Source organism: Neolamprologus brichardi, chromosome 6, assembly GCF_056152115.1.
Source record: "Neolamprologus brichardi isolate AB-2024 chromosome 6, ASM5615211v1, whole genome shotgun sequence".
Lineage (NCBI taxonomy): Eukaryota > Metazoa > Chordata > Actinopteri > Cichliformes > Cichlidae > Neolamprologus > Neolamprologus brichardi.
Window position 1 is genome coordinate 6,016,791 of NC_142109.1, and position 23,827 is coordinate 6,040,617.

Below are 23,827 nucleotides of genomic sequence, written 5' to 3' on the forward strand. Positions count from 1 at the left end.
TTTAATCAACGACAATATTTTAAAGCTAAAAATATATTTATCGTTGTAATCCATGAATTAATAATTCATGTATTCTCTTGTTTTTGTGGCAATTTGTGAAGCCCCGTATATACTTTTTTAAAAGTACCGTAAATGCAAATCCAAACGTGATAGCAGAAGATGACAGTTTTGGATTAGTGTATCTGACTGAAGGCATACGCATTACTTGAGACGTACAATTTTTATGTCCGACATAGTTAATATCAACATTTGTTGACTGATTATTTGTGTAACAGCACTACATAATGTGTTTATACAAGAAGCAGAGACATAAAAAAAAAACAGATATCCAAGATGTGAGCGGTTATAAACAAGCTAAACTATAGTCTAAGCTTTAATACACTGACTCTGCCTGAGTGATTAAAATCACGAATGACTTTTCTGCAAGACGCTGTGTGTCATCACATTTCACCAACACTGAAACCATGTAGTCCAAAGGCTTAACTATGTTTGTGTTCAGTAGTAGTTTAAAATAAATGTTATATCACAGATATAATGTCACCATATGCCCTGTTTATTTACTGAATGCATGCAACGCCAAGTTATGTTACAGATGAACTCTCTACAAGCAGCTTGTTTATTTTAAGGTGTTCCTTCTGCTAGAATGCCAGCGTTGCTAATTAAGTGACTGCTTTAATGAAAAAGTCTACTGAAACTGCAGCTTTGCTGTTATTGCTGTCGCTAATTTGTCTTTATTAACTACATGACTGACTTCAACTTGATGTATTTTATATTTTGCAGGATTTCATATCTAGCAAAACTTGAAAACTTTGCATGATATGAGATGCAATCTGATTCCTTACTTCAGTGTTGTCTGTTTAACAGCTTATAACTGAAGATCTGTCTTTCGCTTCAAACAGCATCTTGGACACACTGGCAAAACAGGATATTTCTTAGTCATCCAAGGATCACACTGGTTTTCTTTCACCTGTTTAGCTGCTTTCCTGCCTGCTTCTCTGCATGCAGCTGCAGCAACACAGTCGTGTCATTTAAACATCTTGTCTGCAGCCTGGAAGGTCAGCACTGTTGTCCACAGACTGACGGTTCTGGCTGGGTCCACTCTTCTTTCCAAGGTTTCACATACTGAGGCATCCATAGGCTTTACACTGAGCTGTGCTCGGTATTATTTAGCATCTATTGTCAATGTGCAGGTTAGTCCTGTAGAGTCAACAGGAGTCCTTCAACATCTGAAAGAAAAGTGACACAGGCCATTGATAAAAATGTTCCGCTGGCATCACTGTAGCAGGATACACAGCTGTAGGAATGGCAGATGGCAGAATGTGTCCTTGATCCAACACAGCTGATTCAAATGGCTAAATTACCCCCACAACATGTCTTGCAGTTCTCCAGAGGTGTGTTGACCCAGGGTGACATCTAAAACCTGCAGGACTCTGGCCCTCGAGGCCTTGTGTTGCCCACCCCGGGTATATACCCTGTGCCAGCTGGGATAGGCTCCAACCCCCTATAGCCATACAGAGTAAAAGATATAGCGAATGGATGCATGCATTTACTGTATCACACTTGGTTTACCCACGTTAGTCCACTTGGCTTTTGCTCTGCTATTGATCAGAAGCACTTAACCCGAGTTGAGTCATTTAAACGCGGAGGGAAATCTGAGCAATGAACTAATTTGGACTAAAAGTGTGAACACTTGTGAAATGCTCTCTGACCACCTGGACGCTACGCTGACCTCCACCACACAGCGCCATGATCTGCCAAATTATCACTAACCAGTCATTCGCTCCTTTTTGCTTTGTGCCACATGACAACAGGCTGCTCTACTTCCCCGTCACAGAAAAGGGAAAAAAAAATCAAAGTCGGGATGGAGGCTTCTTTATCAGGAGCAAACCCAAGCAGTTCTCTCTGTCACAACCAGACATCAAAGTAATTTATGTGGTGCGTGTGCACACTTGTGCATGCCTGCTGGTAGGAAAAGTAATTGCTTACTCTAAATTAGTTAGAACAAATAGGGTGAGAATCTAATTCCACATTTATTACAATTATCTTTAATAGGTCTGTCTATTGCCAGGCGTGTGCTGAAATTGCGTGGAAATGAATTGGCCGTGCGGGTTCAAAGATTAAAATGAAATACAGCTCAAAATGAAGTCGTTTAATGAACTGAAGGCTTTTTCAGTCATTTCAGTTCTTTTGTTCTCTATCAAAGTTTTAAAATGCACGAAGAGTTCATTTCTGGCCGCATGTTTGCTGTATAAATTTTGTCTGAGCTCCTTTTATATGGATCGTTATATTTGGACCGTTTGGGACTAGTAGGAGAACATGAAGCCTTTTTCCTCTTTGAACTGAGTTTGTACAGAAATAACATTTTGCATTTTTCATATGAGGTGAAGTCAGGAAATGGGGTTTAATGAGTCAAGCAGCTGCTTACCCTGACTTGCTGAGAAACCTGATTATGTCTCCTACTACAATATGTTACAATCCAGTTTGATCCAATTTTCACTTTCCCTGGTAATCCTCTTGTCTCCCGACTTGTTCTGATTTTGGGTCATGACCTGAACTGTAACGTGTACACACATACAAGCACAAGTGATATAAATTTCATCAGGAGAATACGAATGCAAGAAATCTGCATACTATTCAATTTGCTGTGATAGTATTGTACAAGGGAACCAGCTACACATGTGTAGGCCTGATTTAAAGAGCAATAGGAAGTTGAATAACATGACAGCTGCCTGGGTGTATGTTCACAAGCAAGTCTTATCATCTTATCCTCTCATATCTCATATATCCTCTGCTAAGCAAGTAACATCCCGCAAGGTTTGCACAGATATTTATGTTTCTCACAACAGAACAAAGCAACAAAATATTTTTATTCATAAATTTTATGATGTAAAGTTACAGGGCGCAGCAGTTAAGCTCTATTCTTATCTTTAACTTCCCACTTTTCAGCTGGAGGTTTCTTCCTGTTAACAGGGAGTTTTTCCTTCCCAGCATCGCCGAGGTGCTCGCTCATGGGGGGTCATCTGATTCTTGAGGCTTTCTCTGTATTATTGTAGGCTCTTTACATTATAAAGTGCCTTGAAATGACTGTTGTTGTGATTTGGTGTTATAGAAATAAAACTGAATTTAATCGTATAACAAAGAAACCTTAACAGGGTTTATAGACAAGTGTATTTCCTTATGTTTGCTTATTCAAATTGTTATTATTTGAGGTGCTCTTTATAAAGAATTTAAATAACGACAATTAAAATGTTTATGTTTCCATATAGTGATGTTCCACCAGTATGAATCTTTCGCTTGTGGCGTCCGATCAGTCGCGATCTTTAGCCTTCCATTTAACAATGCAAAACAGGTTTAACTAACAACTGCAGTGTATGTCTTTGAAAATCTTACGGTGTTTTCAGGAGGTTAAATTATATAAGCCACACTGCAGATGTTTATTAATAATTAAGGTCATATTCTTTGCTAACCCACTTGTTAATATAGAAGAAAACCATCAATATGATGTAGCCGAGGGAGATTAAATGTGTTGTAGTTAGTTGTACGTTTACTCTAAATTCCTTTCTGCCACTAAAAGTCAAAGACTGGGGAGATAGGTGGATCAGATGCAGCAGGTGGGGCGTTTAGGGAGCGTTTTAAGCATCTCTGCTAAGGGTTCATGGGTGGGGCTGTTGCAACCTTTTAGAAAATCTAAAATGTTCGTATTCGGAACAACCGAGGAGCCTAAAGAACACAAAGAAATATTTACAAAAGCATGAAAGCAGGGATGAATGTTCTCCTGGGTGAATTTACATTAATAGATCAAGAAAAGAAAGGAGCACATTTCCTGTGTACCGTGTTTGTAATCCACTGAACTGAGCTGGTAGCCACCTTTGCTGTGCAACACGTCTCCTTTGAGGTCTCTGATGTTCATCCACCTTTGCCACTGAGGGATTACTTTAGTGGCACTTTAACACACAGACTGAGCCGTAATTAGCATAAAGGAATAAAGACACGCCGAGTTATTTGCATAAGACACAGTACCGGTTCAGAGGAGGGCATTTACTCTTCACACACATTTTCACGTATCTCGCCGAGTGGGTTACGATGTTAATGCTTCATGAAAGGATGTCTTCTAGTGTTTCATCATACTGTATTAACTTATCCTTAACAGCTACCAGGTCGGTCAGCGAGCAGGATTCTGATTGGCTTATGACAGCAAAGGGGTCATCGGGGTCTCCTCTTATTGGTATAAATCATCCGCTGTGAGACACAGCGGCCCCTCTTGCTGTGAGCATAAGTGGGTGACAGAGCTGTCCTGACCCCCGAGGTGTAGGTTGGTCTCGGAATAATAGTATCTGTTCCATGTTTAAAGCAGAATGTATAATTTAAAAGGGGCAATTTGGAAGAGCGACACGTCATTACGATGGCTGTGTCGAGAGGAGAAGGGAAGAGGAGGAGTTTCTCAGATGGGGATTTCTCAGCAGGCACAAAGGTGTCTGCATTTTTCCTTTTATCTGAGCAAAAGATTGGTTGATGTATTGCAGCTTCAAAAAATACTCCAGCTTGTTTCAACACGATGACAAAGCTGACAAAAGCCGAATACACAATGAGCGTAAATGAATGCAAAGCGGATTTGTTTGCTAGCAGAGGTTTGTGTTGCTAATACACAGCATTGCTTCATAAAGAGACCTTTCGCGGTTTCATGGAATCCAAATTTACTGCCATGAAGCTGATCATTTCCCCTTTTTTTCTTTCTATCCAGCTCCAAGAAGCCAACTCTGTTTTAGCTCAAACTGGAGTTTGAGGGCTGAATGGTCACTTATGACTGGATTCACAGGTTAATATCCTCCCGGTGAGGCATCCTCAAAACACTTCACTGAGGAGGTATCCTAGGGAGATGCCCCAAAACACCTCAGCTGGCTCCTTTCCACATCGAGGAGTAACAGCTCCACTGAGCTGCCTCCCAAATAATCGAGATTCTCACCCTATCTCTAAGTAGTCTTTTTTTGACTACATTGGTGACCTCAGACACAGTGATGGGCGAGTCATCCCTCTGTGCTTTTACTAAAGAAAGTCTTTCAGTGGCTTTGAGATCTTTGAATAATTCTTTATTATATCCATGGATGAGATCAGCAGCACCCCACTCCCACTATAGACGGTGTGAGCAGGAAGCTGCTACCTACATCGCCAGAATTGCCTCAAAGCCAACCAAAGGTATTGCTCCAGGGCCTCTATGTGCAGTGGTCCTCCACTATATATACTACATTAATAATAAAGGTACTCATTTCATATATTTCCAGTTTGTCTCACACATGTTTTTGTGTCATAATTCACCAAAGTTTGATCAGTTATCTTCACACGTGAAATCAATAAGACAGAATGTAGATTTAGGCTAATATCCACTCGTGAAGTACTTGTGGTATGATCAGTAGAATAGGGCCAAATGCTCAAAGCCCCTCTCTCTCTCCACAGCCTCACTCTGATGGGTGAAAGCTGGCAATCCTGTTTGTGCTATATTGCTCTATAATCACAGGTATGAGTGTATGTAATAAAGAGGCCATGGAATCATGTGTTTAACCCCCACCGCCCATACAAAATTCATAAAAAAGAATCAGCCAAGAAATGAAATGCACTGCACAGGTTTCTTCCCAGTCAAGACAGTAAAGCGTGGTCTTAATTTGAATTGCAGAAGGAATAAAAAGGGGAGAGAGAGAGAGGCCCAGAGGACGGGCTGAGCTGCAAGCTCATTTCAAATGGGAATCTGGTCTTCAGGGTACGAGCACATGTATGTGAGACAGACAGCAAGGGGGGGGGGAAGCGAAAGCAAGGAGAAGGAAGGGAGAATACAATTCCAGATTACATGTGCTTGTGGTGCAGTGTGGGTGGGCATGTGTTGAAGCAAGTGAGGGAGCGTGTGAAAGGCAAAGAGAGAGAAAGCAGCAACGGAAGAATAGATATAATGTAGTTTCTACATAGCTGTGAGTGTGTGCGAATTGATGTGTTTGACATGCTGTGGGATGTGGGTTGAAGACACCAGAGATCAAACCAATAAATTTATACAGAAAACCAAACACGGGAAAAAATAAGTCCTTTTATTAAAGTTAAAGGAAATGGTGGTACCAGTCTAACAGCGCCGTGGCTGTATACTCCCAGCTACACAAGAAAGCCGTGTAACGTATCTTAAAATGATGAATATATATATACCACTGACACAACTGATTGCATGTTAGTGAATACGTGAGGAAGGATAGACCTCTGCATGGCATGGATCATCGGCAGATAGAAGAAGTGGCTGATATTAATTGGCTACCAGTGGCTGGACAAAGCTGCACTGAAAGACAGCACAGGGGCATTAATCATTGCAGCACAGAACAAGCTCTAAGTACAAGCTCTATAGAGGCTGGGGTCTATCACACAATGCAAGACCCCAAGTGCAGGCTGTGTAAAGACACCCCTGAGACAATCCAGCAAATATTAGCAGGGTGCAAGATGCTAGCAGGCAGGGCATACCAAGTGGTCAGCACAGTATACAGGAAGTATGGCCTGGAAGTCCCGAGGTCAAAATGGGAGACAATGACTGAGCTGAGATTCTGTCGAACTTTCAGATACAGACGGACAAACTGGTGATGGCTAACCAACCATAGCAGTGATAGGTGTAAAGAAAAGATGAAAAGCTCAAGAAATGTCTCTGCGTGTATGAGATTGTGTCTGATTTTATAATCATTTCCCACATAGTCCTTATAAGACCCAGAGTCTGGGTCAATGCAAAGTTTGTTTTTACTCTATTTATGATGTGATATTATTGACTTGTTGATGTTGGTACATAACAAGATGTGCATTAGGCTTATTGGTACAAGTCTAATGCACATGTACTGATATATCTCTAGTCTGACTAAACCATAATGGCTTTAACAGCTCTAAAGTGTGTCCTTGCTTTAACTAAGCCAAATTTCCATCCTTTGGGGCACTGACTCACTTTGGGGCCCAAACTCAAGTGGCACTTCAAGGAATTACAGTTTCAGACACTTCCACTTTTCCATCATTCCTCAGCTCCAGAGGTTACCTGCGTGGTCTTCGGTTTGGAGGAACTCAGCAAGGGGCACTCAGAGAGAGACACCATCAAAACCATCAAAATATTATTTTTTCTTTTCTTTTCTTAGGTAGCTGTTAAACTTGCTTTTTTTCATATGTACTGCAGAAACTTTATTGTTTATAACAGTAATGTAATCACCGCTAACAACAACATAAGATATGCACATCACTTTGGTCAGAAACTTCCCACAAGATACCTACGTCACACCCAGGTTCTTTGAATATGATGCCAAGTTATGTTAGTTTGGAATTACTGCCCCCAACAATCTTGATCTCTGACTAATGCATTAACCTCCTAGGACCTGGCGTCCACATATGTGGACATCACATTTTGGGTCGTCTAGACCAAAATACTCAATTTTGCTCTACAAAGGCCTGATATCCACGTACGACGACGTTATACTGCCACTGTTCTATCGAAATTTAAAACAAATATCCTCATATGTGGATCTCATTTTTCTCAGAGACAAAAAATCAGGTAAAAAAAAAAAAGCAAGTTCAATCTTTTTACATTCATCAGGTCCCAATCAGCCCACATAGCAAAGAGAAATCAAAAATGCATGCCTTGAAAGAGTTCGGGTCTTAGGAGGTTAAAGCAGTGGTGTCAAACAGAAGGCCCGGGGACCACAATCAGACCACAAAAGACTTCAATCCGGCCCACCGGACTTTTAAAGGAGGACATAAATTTTAGATTTTAACTGTATTTTCATCAAATTTACAGCTTGTTCTGCTGATAAAGACCTCCCCCACAGTAGTAATCAGTTAAATGACATCTACTTTAGAAGTGTCTGTTTTTTACAACCTGTCCACATTCAAATAAATAACTAAAATGGACATTTTCTCTGTTTTGACAAAAACTTTCCTCTTTGTAATGACAGGGCAGTCTGGGCAATGAGCCAGCAGAGCTGTTTCTGTAATTTTACACTCTTATTTCAATCCCAAAGAGCCAAGCTGGAATTTTTTTATTTCGCTTACTACAGCAGCATTTCTTTATCATCTTATAAAACTGAGACATTAGGTTGAAATTGCATCTCTTCTTCTTATCCTAAGACATCTTAGGGATTAAACGTGCAGTTAAACACCTTTACACTAACAGAAAGTTTCACCGGTCTGGCCAACTGTGGATCAAAGTGGACTGTATGTGGCTCCCAATGTAAAATGAGTTTGGCATCCTCATTTTTTTGGAGAGCTCAGTGCACATTAAACATGCTCTTATTCACACTGAGGTTTTTATGGGTCATATAAAAAAACCTCGTGCAAACATGTGGTGTTGTTTTCTGAGGGAGGACAGTCTCACAGTACGATGACGTCTTCATTTGTCACACTCTTCATGCTCTTAGATTATCCTCTACCAATGTAACTTGAACAATGCAGCTGTCACCACCGTCCTTTAAAGCTCTGTTCATTAAACAAAAAAACAGTTTCTAAGAGGCTGCGCTGAAGTGCTAAATATCTCCTTCACGTCCACTGGAGTGAAAATGACATCATTTTAAAGTCTAGTCATCGGCGCTTACTGTAGAAAAGTGAGTGTGTCTGTGAAGCGCACTCAGCATGATTGCAGTATTTTTAACTTTGTAGTACCGACTCGCATTTGTCCAACAAACAATTACTGTAAGCAAGTGAGACAAAGGGGCATTCAGATGTGAAGCTATTCCTGCTGAAACACAGTGCGCTGTCACTCATCGCGGTCCTTTCAGGAAGCGAACGCAATCTCAACACGGCGCTCTACACGCAGTTCACGCTGAAATTATGAAAAGATGAAAGTGTTTTTGCAGGACTCTAAAAGGTTTTTGGCGCCGCTTCCTCGTGAAATATCTTCTTTAATGCATCTATCAAAGTGCACTTGATGAAAAACACTTTGTTCGTCTGAGAGTTTTCTGAGGTGTATTAAAGATATGTAAATACGAAACAGGCTGTTGTTGGAGTCCTGTCATGATTTTGTTTTTCTTTTTTCACTTTTATTTATCAGGCTTTGTTATAAAGTGGTTATTTTCTCCACAGGTATGATAAAAATGCAAGTTTAGCAGCAAACACTCCCCCAGCGATGAGTGAAAAATACGGCTGGAGTGAGGCTCGTGGTAACAGGGCTGATGCTACAGTATGTGAATGTGTGTGTGTGTGTGTGTGTGTGTGTGCACGCCTGGAAGTGTGAGACATATTGTGAGAGTGTGAGAGTGTGCGCAGCCGATGCCCATTTGAAAGCCGGCGCTAGTCTTTCGTCCTTCAATCGCCAATTAACAAGGGGCCATTTAGTTGCAGTGGTTTAGGAGGGTACAACAATTACCACGGAAGCTGCACTAAGCCAAAAACACACACACAAAAACACACACAATCTCTCTTAATGAGCAGCACTATCCTTTCTTCCTGTCTATCATTTGCATTTTGCTCTCCCCTCCCCTCGCCTCCCCCTCACCCTCCCACCTGCGTTTTTGAGTTGTTTAGACTGAGCTCCTCCAATCGTCTTCCTTATTTCTCCTTGTCTGTCACTTTTTGTTCTGTGATATGTTTCCTTCAAAGCTCCTGACAAAGTTCTCCTCCCTGTCTCATCTCTTTTGTCCCAAAGAAGGGTTGATACAGACACCGAGCAGAATACTGGAGACTTGATACAATCTGCGATACCATGCAGGGAAAAAATGGGAAAATTGAGTTTGCTCGCGTTCGGTCATTCAGACGAACACAAACATAAACGCATGTTTACACGTGCAATTTTATGTTTTGTCAGTGCTGATTTTTGTAATATGTTCTTTCTTTCTCACAGGTTCTTTCAAAGGCATGTGCAAGCAGATAGATCACTTTCCTGAGGATGCTGACTATGAGGCGGATGCCTCAGAGTACTTCTTACGTGAGTCTGTCTTTTTTTCCTTCATAATCCAAGAATAATCCCAAAGTTGTCATCTATTCATGCTTTCTGGTTTTAGTTGGGTTTGAGTCAGTAACATCTGATCTTAAAGTTATCTTTCACTGCTCGTGTCTTTATCGTGAACTCTCTGAAAAGCCTACAAACATATTAAATGAAGGATGGAAAGTGAGGATGTGGGCTGAGTGACAGCACACTTAGCCAAAAATGGGAAAAGATCAAAGGAAGAGGGGAAAGGGGCTGGGATGAGAAACCACAGTTTTTTGTCATGGAGAGGGTAAAAGGAAGAGGTGGCAGAAAGTCAGAGACAAGGAGAAACTATGGAGGGCAGTGTACACTTACAGCAGAGACTCAGTAGAGGAGGAGGGGTCAGGCATGTGAATGGAAGAATGAGGGGAATCTCACTGTTATGGAAGAGGAGGAAGAAGAAATAGTTAAAGTCCTCAAGAAGAAAGATTGTGGGAGGTGAAAGAGGACAGGAGGAAGGTGCATCAGGAGAAAGCACATGGCTCAGTGAAGGGAAGGTTGAGGAGGTGAAGGACAAGGAGTAGGGTAGCAGCACAGCGCTGTTGCTCTCCCAGCGGCTTGCCAATTAGGACACTTTCTTCTATAAATACTCTAGGCTCTGCTAAGTGGGTCACACCTCTCCCACTCCTCCTTCCTTCCATCCATCCAGCCATCCCTCACCTCCTCCCTCTTGCTTTCCATCCATATGTCTGTCCATCTCCACCGAGGCCTTCACGCTTGCCTGACAGCTGGTGGATGGAGGCTGTGGGGTAGAGCGAGGAATACAGGGAAGCGAGGGAACTGAGTTTGTTGTCGTGTCCACTCAAAAATCTTTTTTTGTGTTTTTAAAAGTTTGCAAAAGTTTGAAGATGGTTTAGTTGAAACGGATGCACACAGTGTGGCACGGGAAGTTTGCTAGTTTGAGACTGGATAGTGTACAGTTAATCTTTTTTTTAACAGCAGGGAGTGAGTTGCGGCAATTCTCTCGATGCCATAAGGCTTTCTCTGAGGCCTTTCAGACAGAAGATTCTGACCTATCAGCCAAAAAAAGTATCTGTGGTGTTAATTACCCTCTGTGCAGCCTTCCTGTTGTCACTAATGGCCCTGAGGAGCGGTAAAAGCCCAGCAGGAGCTTCTGGTCGTTGGCGTTGTGGGTCCATTTGAGATCACCGGAGATGTGGGTGCCCAAAAACCTGTAGGTGAAGTTAGGTTTCTGGGCCGAGTTGGACTGATTGAGGCTAGTTGATTGGGAAGTCTTTGATCCAGGAGCAGATGTCAGGATGGACCTGAAGGTGGTCCAGTTTGGTGGTGAGGATGTCTGGGATCCTCCACGAAGAGCATCCTAATGTAGCTGCTCGAAACACTTCATAGCTACAGACATGAGGATTATAGGTGTGTAGTCGTTGAGGCTGTCTATACCAGTCTTTTTGTGGATGGGAAGGGTGGTGGAGGCCTTCAGACAGGTGAGAACAGTGGCATGAGTCAAGGAGAGTTTGAAGAAGCTGGTGAGGATCCCTGCCAGGCTTCGACCACAGCCCCTGGGATGCCATCATGCCCATCAGCTCTCCGAGTCCTCCTTATATACTGTTCAGGTCAAAACTTGAATCATTTTGATATATGGTAGCAGTAAAAGATTAACCTGAAATTTTGTTAAAAGTCACGCAAAATATCCATCCATTCTCTTCTCTTATCCTTGGTAGGGTTGCTGGGGGGCTGGAGCCTATCTCAGCTGTCTTAGTGCGAGAGGCAGGGTACTCCCTTTACAGGTCCCCAGTCTGCTGCACGGCTAACACAAAATATTTTTAGGTAAAACAGGACCTAATTTGCGATACTAGAGGTTTTTCTACAGAAACAGGGGTTGAAAAGCCTAAAAAATACTCTCCCTCCTCACTTTAATTAATAATTAATCCTCCATTTAATAATGTCAGATGGGTTATTATGTAAATTCCATAACGATTCTCTAATTTTAAAATTGATATAAACACATATAATGAGGCAATTGTAGGCCTGGGAAAAACTGAACCTGACCACACGAACGCGTGTTTGTAAGAGTTAATAAGCCTTCACATCCACTTGGACATGAATATTAATAAACTGAATGTAATTTTTTTTCTAACGTTGACTTCGTAATGAGATGTAACCACTGCTGCCCAACGAGAATGACCTAGCTTAATTAGAATAGTCATTAGCTGTAACCCTGACAACAAGTCAGGTAAAACAGTTAAATGCTGAACTCAGCTGTAATTATAGGCTGGAATTCATCGCTGTGTCAAGTGCTTAATTGTAACTGTCACCATTTGCACAAATTGTCCTTCTGCTCCTATTCTGTTTGCTATCTGAGCACCACTTTTGTAGTTTGCCAGGTTACATAACTATTATAAATGCGTTAACGCACTGACTCTTGCACTATTTGCTTTTGGCTTCCTGAATTCTTCAGTGATATGGTAATCAAAGCCCATTTTACTGTCCGATTCACTGCAAGTCACTCTGATTAACAGTGTCAGCTAAATTACAGCAATAACAATGTAAAGTGTGGATGATGACACATTTTGACAGATGGAAATGGTGCAACATCTGTTTATCAATGCAAGATCTTTTCCTCTGTTATTCTGCTCACACACATTCCCACCTGAAAGCTGCCCACTATAGCCACAGTCTCATACTAGTTGCTCAACTGAACTTGCTGGGTTCGTTATACAATAGTTGATGTAGATGGTTAACCATTCCCCTTCAAAAAGCTAACCTTCAAGTGCTGCGTCTGTAAATCCCAGCCCACCTTTGCCACCTTGAATTTCCATCACATTGTTTTGCTGCCAAAAGCCTTAATAAAGACGGCCAGAGAGACGGAGTGAAACAATAGAGTTCAATATTTGCTGACTTGGGGTTTCTGGTTTCCTCAATACATCCTGAAACATCAAAGCTGTTCTCAGGACATCCGATCATTGATGCAGGTATTTTACCTTCACCTGTTTTTTTTTCTGTCGTAATATCACATCACATCACATCAGTCATTAAGCTCTGACCAACAGTTTTGAAAACATGTGTGTGAAATAAATCTTTGCTTTTCCATGTCTGAATGCAGCTTCGTGGTGATATATGGACTAACATCACAGACCACATCGAAGATGCAAATTAAGAAGGAGAAAGCAAACGAGCCATAACATTTTCCTGTTTTTGTTGCAGTATCACGATCTGTCCCAGATGGGTTTTTTGAGTTGAGATTCACTGCACAGAAAAAAAAGGAAAAGGACTAAATAACACCTCTTGCATCATGACTGAGTGGGATTTGTCCACAGATTAATGAAGTGCAGCAGTTGTGCAGCTCCGGAACTGAAATGAATAAAAAAGTGTACAGAAGCACAGAGACGGGCGGAAATGTCAGATATCATTCTGTAACCATTCAAACAGTAGCAGACTAATATTGATATGATGACAAAGGCTGTTATTCAGACTAGAGGAGTGCCTTAATGCAAGGTTTTCAAAAGTTGAATTAAGGCAATCGATAGCAAATAGTAGGGACAACTAACTAATTACCCAGAAGTTAAGCAGGGAATTCCCTTGACCCTCGGGGTGACCACTTTTGATGGCAACATGATTGCACAGGTGATCTGGTGGAAGGCAAGCTGCTCCCAAAACAATTATAATGTAGTCTGTCAAAAAGATTGTAGTCACTCTCAGACAGATTGGTGAAGGTTTGTAAATAATTGCTGTATAATTAATAAATGTACAAAGCAGAGGCTCCAGCAACACTTAAAAGTAAAGAGGAACAACTTTATTAACTGACCAACGTGTTTCCGCTTGTGATCAAATTGCATCAGGTTGCACCAGCGAGCGCAACTCATCTGCATTTGGCTATTTGCAGCAGGGGACTCAACTCAGCTGGTTGCATCCTTTAAATATCCATCCATTCGCTTCCACTTATCCTTTCCAGGGTCGCGGGGGGTGCTGGTGCCTATCCCAGCTGTCATAGGGCGAGAGGCGGGGTACACCCTGGACAGGTCGCCAGTCTGTCGCAGGGCTAACACAGAGACAGACAACCATTCGCACTCACATTCACACCAACAGGCAGTTTAGATTAATCAGTTATCCCCACAAACTGCATGTATTTGGATGGTGGGAGGAAGCTGGAGAACATGAAAACTCCACACAGAAAGACCCCGGCCTGACGGTGGAATTGAACTCAGGACTTTCTTGCTGTGCGGCAACAGTGCTAACCACCGTGCTGCCCTATCCTGTAAATAGTCTGACACAGTGCCTGTGTCAGTCTGTAGTTAAATAACCATCTTGCAGCAACTACATCAGAAAGAATTTCTGTTTCAAATCTAGGAGGTTCTTGCAGGATTCAATGTAAATAGTTAATATGAATTTCTATCTAATGTGAATATGGCGTCAGATTTTCAACAGACAGGAGGAGATGTGGAATTTTCACTGATTTATCACAGTTAACTGCCATATTATTGCAAACAGATTGAATATAATTGCAAATTGACCCCATTCAATGACAAATTGATACAGACTGATTCCATTATATTGCCGTTTTAGTACCATCTCGATGCACCAGAGTGGCTTCGAAGATGTCCGGAAACTGACTGTGAATGGTGGCTGATCTGATCCCCTTCTCCAAAGCAGCTATTTAAGAAGAAATGAGATTGCAGTTTCATTCCACACAGTCGTAATAATTCCGGTCATGCTGCAGTTTCCAATCACTGTTTTCCCGAGCGTGACTGCAGCATAAGAAGCTCGGGTTTGCGGTCACTATGGTTTCATACATTTTCATACATTGCTATGTAGCAAAGTTATGCCCGGGATGCCTCATAGGTGCCCGTGTGCCCGACACACACGTGCATACATAGATTCCTTTATTTGTTAGAGATTCTTTTCACACACTGTTTCTCCTTTTCTCTGTCTCCCTCTCTCTCTGCCCAAGGGCATTTTCTGTCTCTCTCCCTCAGTCTCTTGCTCTCTGAGCTGTTTCACCCTGCCCCCCTCCCTTTTAGGTCTCCTCTCACTGGGTGAATTTGTACATGTGGTTATGTAAGAGCAAGCAGTCAGCCTTCGTCCTGCAGCAGTTGTACTATCAGCCACAGAGAGAGAGGACAGATCTGCCACCAGAATTCTTCGGCATAGCATAATATAGAGGACAGAGCTGACGATTTACCTTGCCGATGTACCCATCTAAACCAGAGAGCACCACTGTCGATGCAGAAATCGCTCTCTGTGTGACTCAACTGCATTTTCTGTTTCCTGGAAAATTTTACTGCCGTCTCCTTTCGTTCAGATCTCTTAATTTTAAAACATTAACTTATGCATGAAGACTTTGGGGTTTTCCTTGGTCTGTTTCATGCTGTGCAGAAACCATGAAGGCAATCACAGCCGCCTTCTTGGTCAGAACTTTGACTTTTATGAAACCTTGTGCAAAAATATGCACCAGACAAAATCAGAACTTGTGGCTCACTTGAAAACAAATATTATACAAGGACATACATTTCACCTCGGCTTGCTGAGACGCTTGTTATGTCCTATATAAAACCGTTTTGATGTATCGCCTACTGTCCATAATATGTCTTGCACTGTCTGCTATTATTGCACATGAACTCATGGTGTCCTTGAAACCCGAGCTTGCATTTATTGGATAACAGATTTAGGTGACAGCATGTTTCTTGGTGTCATCAAGGTGGATTAATGTGCATTCACTATATCCAAAAACAAGACAAAGAAAAAAAAAGCTATCTATATTTATTTCCTGAAATTGTTACATAATTGATCCCATTTTGGCTTTAAAACTGAGGAAATCCGAAGCCCACGGTGAGTGGCTATTTGTGTACTGATGTGCCTTTGTGGACATGTTACAGTAAATGTTCTGACTTGGGTATCATATGAGTTATGTGTGTTGAGGCATTAATTTGAAACATATGAAGTCTATAATTCACAGATTTTGCATAGGCTACTACAGCTGTGTGTGTTTGCAGAGTTGGAAAGAGTAAAAAGTAAAAAGGGAAAGGTGTGTGTGTGTGTGTGTGTGTGTGTGTCAGAGAGAGAGAGAGACAGTGCATGTGCAAGCTCTTGAAGTGTCTATGTGTGCTGTGTCATGCATGGAGCCGATGAATGGGATTAGATATGGCTAACAGCTCAGCACTGGCCCTAACTGGCTTGAACAAGGCAGAGTTACACACACACACACACACACACACACACACACACAACCATAAACACATTTGTGTGCATTTATGGGAACCTTCACTAAATGTACACTCCCGAGAACCATTAAAACCACTGCCTAACCTTAACTAAGCACTAGTAGTGGAGTTATGGAACCTACAGATAAAGCAAACAATAACATATGAAAGTGTCAGTTTTTACTGGTATTGTGGAAGATCGTGACTCCTGATATGCACAAATCAGAAAGATTTTTAGAAGTCGACAAACTGGCCAATAATTAGCCATGTCTGCGTGGCAGATGCTTCCTACCAGTATATATTAAACTAATGAGACCTGGGCAATGACTGGCTTTGTCAAAAACAATACACTTTACAAGGTGTTGCAGATTTTGTTCTCAATAATAACAACAACGTTGATAGCAGTCGGTTTCAGAGTAGTTATTCTGCAGCTGCCTCTTAGCACAGAAAAACAGGCAATGCCAGCTAGCTAACACTATTAGAGCAGCGGTGTTCACGTAGCTAAATTAATTCAGGGTCTTTACCTTACAATATAAAACACCTTGAGGTGATTTGGCGCTACATAAATATAAGCTGAATTATTCTGAATTCAGTCAGCTAACTGTGCAATTTATTTAGTAAAATATAATGTAAGCTGTTTAACTGGATCAATATAACCGTTTGCATCAAAAGTTAGCATCACAAACAGAAAATCTAAAATAGCCTCTTCATTATATCCTCTGTAGTGGACAAAATGAGTTCAACTGAAAGATATAAGACATCGTCTTCAGCAGCTGGGCTCAGTATAGCAGGTACTGTTACTAAGATTAGTATTTTGGCTAACTGAAAACACATTGGCTCTTACTCTAACACACTCAGCTCAACTGATTTTGACAGAAGCTTTTACGTGGACTGCCCTCTAGCCATCCATGCAGAACTGCAGTCTGTAAATCCTACACCACAAACCTCCCAGCACACCTAACAATTCAAATTTTAGAGTATACAGTATGAGGAGAAACTATATGTTACTGCGATTAATTAATACTGCAAGTAAAACTGTTGATTAGAAAAATGTGTCATATACAAAAAAGCACTCATGTTGGGATGTACTTTAATACATTAATGTGCTGGGTGAGGCGGAGCAAAATTCTGTAAAATAGAGTATTTAAGGTAATATATATATAGTTATTTTACACTTATGACCTTTAACTAATTTTTAAAGCATAAAAAGCCAGGTGAACAAGTGAGAATCAGGCAAAATATAGTGACTTTGAATAGATGTCCTCACTAGTCAGGTCTAAAATTTGGTACAGAGGGCGCACACCATCAGAGTCCTGATTTGCACTGAAAACCCTTCTAGCTCCTATAATTAGAATGTTGAATGCGTATACACAATGCTAATACTTTGAATCGGTATGCTAGGAGACATGTGACGTCACCCACTGATGATGTCATCAGGCCCACCGATGTCACTGCAGCTATTTTTGGCGGTCGAGTTGTGACATGGAGGCATATCACGATTTACATGAGTAATACGGCATGATAATGACTGGCAGGCTGCGCAAGCTCCCCCTGTGCGTGTAGCACACACACACACACAAACACACACGCACACACACAAACACGTGCTCCCACTCACACAGGCACGTGCAAACACACATCTGCAGGGTGGTGTTTGTTTTCATTATTCTGTTCTTCTTTCTCCATTTAAATAAATGCAGTTTGTTTCCTAAAATGATTCGTTCGTCAGCCCTGCATGGACTCACACGCACACACACACACACACGCACACGCACACACAGATAGTTATTCCCCTGAAGCTGTTTTGCTGAGTTCCCACTACCACATGTTCTTTGCTGCTGGGCTCTCCCACGTGGGCGAAGTTGTGTGTGTGCGTGTGTGTGTCTGTGTGTGCCTGTGTGTGTCTGTGTGTGCCTGTGTGTGTCTGTGTGTATGGGAGACAGAAAAAGTGAGCAGATTGTTCCAGCATGGTTAGTGTACAGTGTGTATGGGAAACACCCCACTTTGGAGAATGAGCGAGTGAGTAGGTGGTGGGCTGATCGATGAGTGTGTTCACTTTGTAGCTTGCTGAGCTAACGTGTGTGTGTGTGTGTGTGTGTGTGTGTGTGTGAGTGAGGGGGGTCAACTGTACTGTAACTGTAGATTATGTGTACACACATAACACAGCTCTGTGTGTGTGTAGGTGTGTGTGTGTGAACCCAAGGAGCTCCCATGGTGGTGTCCACCCCCATCTCTATAATTCAGCCACAATTACAAGGCTCTCCTCTGCTGCAGCTAATGAAACCATAAGTCAGCCAGAGACACACACACACACACACACAAACACACACACACAAACACACACACCACTGCAGCAGAACCAGCCAAGCAATTGGGGAAATGAATGGAAGATGAAAGTGTAATACATAGAAAGAAAAAGAAAAGCTGTTTGAAAGCAGCGAGGCGAATGTGTTGGTTTGTGTGTATGTGTGTGTGCCTGCTCTGCCATCTGATTGTGTATTCCATCTGAATTATAGTCCTCAGTACATATTGTGCTGGTGTGGATGTAGGAATGACCTAATGTCTCAAAAAGTGTTGCTTAACTTTGCTCATATTCGCAGATTCTGCAAATGAGAGATCCAAACTGGAGAAAAAGTCCTATATTATGCAGCTTTTCACACGTTTAGTGAGATGAAATGTCACACAGCTGACAACTGCTGGACTGATGTGTAGTATAGGAGCATCAACAGCAATAGTATGATCATCGCCATTCTCTGCTTCCTCCTCTGAATGATTGTTTGTCCATGTGCAGCAATAATGCAAACCCTTACTCTCTTCTAATTTCGAACCACTAAACCAATAGTGTTGCACAGTCCAACGGGGGAACGTATAAACAATATTACGAACCAATTTCATGCTGATAATTAGCACACAGGTGCTCTGTTCAGGGTGTACACTGCCTCTCGTCCAATTATGAGCTAAGACAGCCACGAACTCCTTCGGCATGTATAAGGGGGTATAGATAAATAGGCTGAGATGTGCAGATAATAAGGTGTTGATCCCCTCACCAGTGGCACGCACAAACTGTAATGTCAGCTGCAATTGTTCTCACGTGGAAGCCAGTGAAAACAAATTGCTCATTGGTATTTTTCATTTGCTTTCTGATTGTCTTCAGTAAATATCTGTTGTATTCCTCAGCCATAACATGTCCATATGATGAGACTTCTGGAGGTGCTCTGTAGTGCTCAAATCCTTTGTTCTTGTCGATTGCAGTGTGCTGCCTCTGTGGATTGGGTTTTGAGACGTTTGGAAGCAGGTTAATGACCACTGGCACCCTGTGCATTTCACAGATGAGAGCAGGTTCACCGTGAGCACATGTGCCAGACGTAAAAGGGTCTGAAGAAGTCACGAAGAACGTTGCGCTGTCTGTAACATTGCCTGTAACGTTGGTCAAAGGACTTGACTGGGCTCCACGCTTACATGACCTAAATCCAATAGAAGACCTCTGGGAAATTTCCTTTAATATTTGGAACACTGTATAATAAAATTGATGAATTCATTTTGGTACAACAATACTCTGTGCAACAAAAGATATTTCTGGAAAGTTGGACTTTGTAATGCTCTGTTTGCCTTTTGGTGTTTGGCGTACTTTGATAAGAAACGGTGGCCTCGAGATAGATCAAATCACAACAGGTGGGAAAAAGTTTGCTTGTTTAACAAAGAAACTAAACCATGCTGTATATGTCTCCTCACACTGCTGACACTAAAACTCATTCACTCTCAATTCAGCTCTCTCTGTCTGTCTCTGTGCCATGATGTGCTTGGTGGCAGGGTGCGCCTGGAGGCCAGCGCATTTAAAAATTCTCCTTTTTTAACTCCCTGCCTTCTGCTTAAAGTGTAGGTGCAGGGAGGGAAACAGAGGGAGAGGGATCGCTGGAGGCAAAGCAGCTTCACAGAGAAGTGAAAGCCTGCAGTCTTTGCACTTCTCCTCTCTTCTCTTCTTTTCCCTCTCTTTCTTCTCTGTATTTCTTTTTCTTTTCCTTTCCCTATTTAGCCCTTTATTCTCATTGAATCCTATAATTATACATGCAGTGTATGTTAAAAAAACCTGCAGTGCCACAGCATGCTTACTGCAACTTTGTTTCTTTTCTTCCTTATCTATGAAACCCACTCCTGCTCTCGCTCTCTTTCTCTCTCGATTCTGGTTATTCACTTTTTTATGGCACAAATTAACATGAAATCAGTCATAGTGGTAAAATACAAAAAAAAATAATCTTTTCTACTTTCAATCAAGTCAACTGGAAAATGTAAAAATGTTGTCAGAGTGTTGTCAAATTTTGTTCACCGGGTAAAACCAAGAAGTTTATTTAAGCATGTCATACTTCTCTCTGAATCCATTGTGTCAGAATTTACATAACCACTTATGTCATTGTAAAGTATGTTGTATGCCACAATGCCAAACCTGACAGGTTTGATAGTGCTAGCTAACGTAACTGCGTAGTAGCTTAGCAAAATGCCAATCTGATAACAAAGTGCAGCCTTTTATTTTAATAATGAGAAATGACAAACAGAAAAAGTATTGAACAAGCAGGCACGGAAAGTCATGACACCACCTGAAGTCTCTCAGTAATTAGAAATCAATCCTGCCACTTAGACCAAATTAATATCAGCTGGTTCAGTCCCATCTGAGGGCCTATAAAAAGGTATCTCATGTCATGACGGGTAAAACCAGTGAGCTCTCTCAAGACCTTTACAACCTTATTGTTGTAAAACATACTGATGGCATTGGTTACAGAAGAATTTCTAAACTACAGAAGGTTCCAGGTGCTCTCTGCAAGATTTCAGACACAGGAGTGAAAAGAATTATCAGAAGACTTTTCCAAAAGCCGAGGACCACTTGTGGAAAGCTACAGAAAGACCTGGAATCAGCATGTGCCATTTTTTTAAAGCAAATAAGTAATAAACTCGAACCAGATGGCATTTTGGTGCAGGATGCTGTGGTAGCCATGCTGGTACAGTTTTGAATAAATCCCCAACACTGTCACAAGCAAAGCACCCCCACACCATCACACCTCCCCTTCCATGCTTCACAGTGGGAACCATGCATGTACAGGCCATCCATCATGGCGGGTGGAGCCAAAGATCTCAAATATGGACTCATCAGACCAAAGCACAGATTTCCACTGTCTAATGTCCATTTCTTGTGATCCTTGGCCCAAACAAATCTCTGCTGCTTGTTGTTTTCTTTAGTAGTGGGTTCTTCTGTCTTTGGACTTCTGCATCTCAGCTTCTTGCAGTAGTCTGTCTTCACACGTGCTCTGAATGATTTGTACATATACTGACTCCTGTAAAGACAAAGAAAAGGCTGAACAGATTAAAATAACTCTACTGTAAAGATGAGAAAAGTTGTGCAGAGTAAAATAGAAACAGTCTGTCAAAATTTAGCAATAGGTCTATGTCGGAATCCGGACTGTGGTCTGGTCCCTCTATCGGTGACCAAGGAGCTAAGGGAACGCATTGTGCCAACAAGTGTCCTCACAGCAAAAGCAAAATCGTGTGTGTGTGGTGTAGGTATTACTCATTTTGTCACTGTAAAGATTACTGTGACACAGCCGTAACCCTTAGTGACTAGTTGGCAACTCCCTAGCAGCATCCATTCACTATGGAAAAATCCATATTGCCAAATCAGTTGGCAAATGTTTGGTGGAGGTTGCTGGTTGCCGCTGGGTGCTGCTAAGAGATTGCTGCAGGCGCCCATACTTTACATGGAAGATGCCAACTTGTTTGCAAACATAGCCTAACTCTTTTAGAGGCACAGTTTTTACTTTGAGGGCAAAAATTCTCTGTTTCTTGCATTGTCACTTATCGAATAGTTGTTTGTGTCTACAGAAACATAGTTGCAGTTGTGGCAAAGTCCTAGTGACCAAAGCTGTTAAAATTATCAGTGCAGAATTGTATACTTCTTTGACAAATTTCTACTAATGACTATCAGCAACCACTTGCCAACTGGTTGGAGAATATATATTTTTCCCTAGTAACCGGTCATTACCAGCAGGTCACCGATCTGTAGACCTGCAAGACTGGAGCTTTAGCAGTTGATTTCAGAGTGACACCCAGCAAACACTCACAACTAGTCAGGGAATACTCATTTTGTTCCCTAGCAACCAGTGGTTGAGAGGTTGTCACCACCTGTCTCTAGGCCTGTGTGACTGGGGTCTTGGGCAGGCAGTAGTTAGTAGTAGTAGTAGTTAGTAGTAGTTAAGGCTGGACTGATTCTCCAGGAGTGCAACTCAGTGTAACGTCCTCTGAAGTCATGTTTACATGACTGTGAGTGAATGTGACAGAAGGCAACTTTGCCTATTCTTTGAATATGTGTGTGTCTTTGTGTACGTACAGTGTGCACCTGTTATGAAGGATTTCCACCTTGAAGACGATTTGCACTGACAGCACATGAAGAAGAGGTGATGGGGTTAAAACAAATAGAAGGGAGAAGAGTAGGAGGAAGAGGAGGGGGGGAATCTTGGTGCAGTTCCAACTCTGAGGTCACCTTAATATTTGATCTGCTTCAGTGGATGAAACGGTCAGAGAGCAGCTGCAATAGAGAGTTGGAGGGAGAGAGAAATGCAGGATTAAAAACAAAATGAGGGAGGGAAAAGAAAACCAATATGGGAGCTACTGACATTAGAAACAATACCAGGGACAAGACCTGCTCTTTGTTCATTTTAAGGACCTTTGAGCAAAGCAATGGAGGCAAACTCTGGTTTATTACAGCCAGCATTGTTTTGCCTTTGCTTTGTGACCATAATTTCGAGAGACATAGGATGTAAAGTCAGGTCAAAGGTCTGCAACTAGTAGTTTCACAAGAAGCATATGAATAGTTTTTGCTTCACAGAGTCTCACACATCTGGATTTTAATGCTAGATTCATTGAAAACCAGAGCTTAGAATATTGGGACACTTTCTGCAAGGGGAACGGAAATAACCTGAATGAGCTTGCTGAAATACAATCAAAATTTCAGAATCGTGACACTGGTCTCCTCAGAAACCGGCTCCATGACCACGGCAATGCCATGACAACCCTGAGGCCGATCAGGAAATCAGCAACGCAGATGGCAAACAGACAGATGATGAGGACAGACACATACAGAGAGATGGGGCGATAAAGCGATGATGAGGGGTTTCATGGAGGGAGACAGACACAATGCCCATTGGAGGATCTGATACAGATAGAAAAGGAGGAAAAGTGGCAAGGAAGTTAAACAAAGTAATAACAATAATATTATATACAGGGCAATAAAAGATCCCTCTTTAGGATCATATCAAGGATTAGTTGTACCGAGGCACTCCAAAGTGGTAATTTGGCCTACTGCTGAAATTTGTGCAAGCAAATGTTGTACACCGCTTTAAGCATAATTGTTTTCAAAGTCATCATACCATAACAGGATGATAGCAGATATGGTGCTTAACCCCTTCCACACTGGAAGTCCCTGTCTTGCAACCTGGGTGTAGAAGTGTTTAGAAAAAGTCACTGAAGAACACGAGACCTAGATGAAGATTTTATTACATAAAAAAGGGGTTTAAGTTGTTAAAAGTATTTCCTGTTGTGCTGCCAAGTGCAGAGTTGCTACTGAAAGAAACTGAAGAAATTCAGATTACCTTTACAAATGGGGAATTTCTGTTACTCATGATCATTGTTTGAGGTTTAATAGTCCAAAAGCAAAGCATGAAAGCAGCTATTT

At 41.7% G+C, this 23,827-nt stretch overlaps 1 protein-coding gene across 1 annotated transcript in view; it reads left to right on the forward strand.

Annotated features, from left to right (window-relative positions):
* Positions 1–23,827, forward strand: part of cacng2b (calcium voltage-gated channel auxiliary subunit gamma 2b) — a 62,231-nt gene that overhangs the window by 32,404 nt on the left and 6,000 nt on the right. The window contains exon 2 of the mRNA XM_087841540.1: positions 9,830–9,913. Coding sequence (XP_087697666.1) covers positions 9,830–9,913 — 84 coding nt within the window. The remainder of the gene's footprint in view (positions 1–9,829; positions 9,914–23,827) is intronic.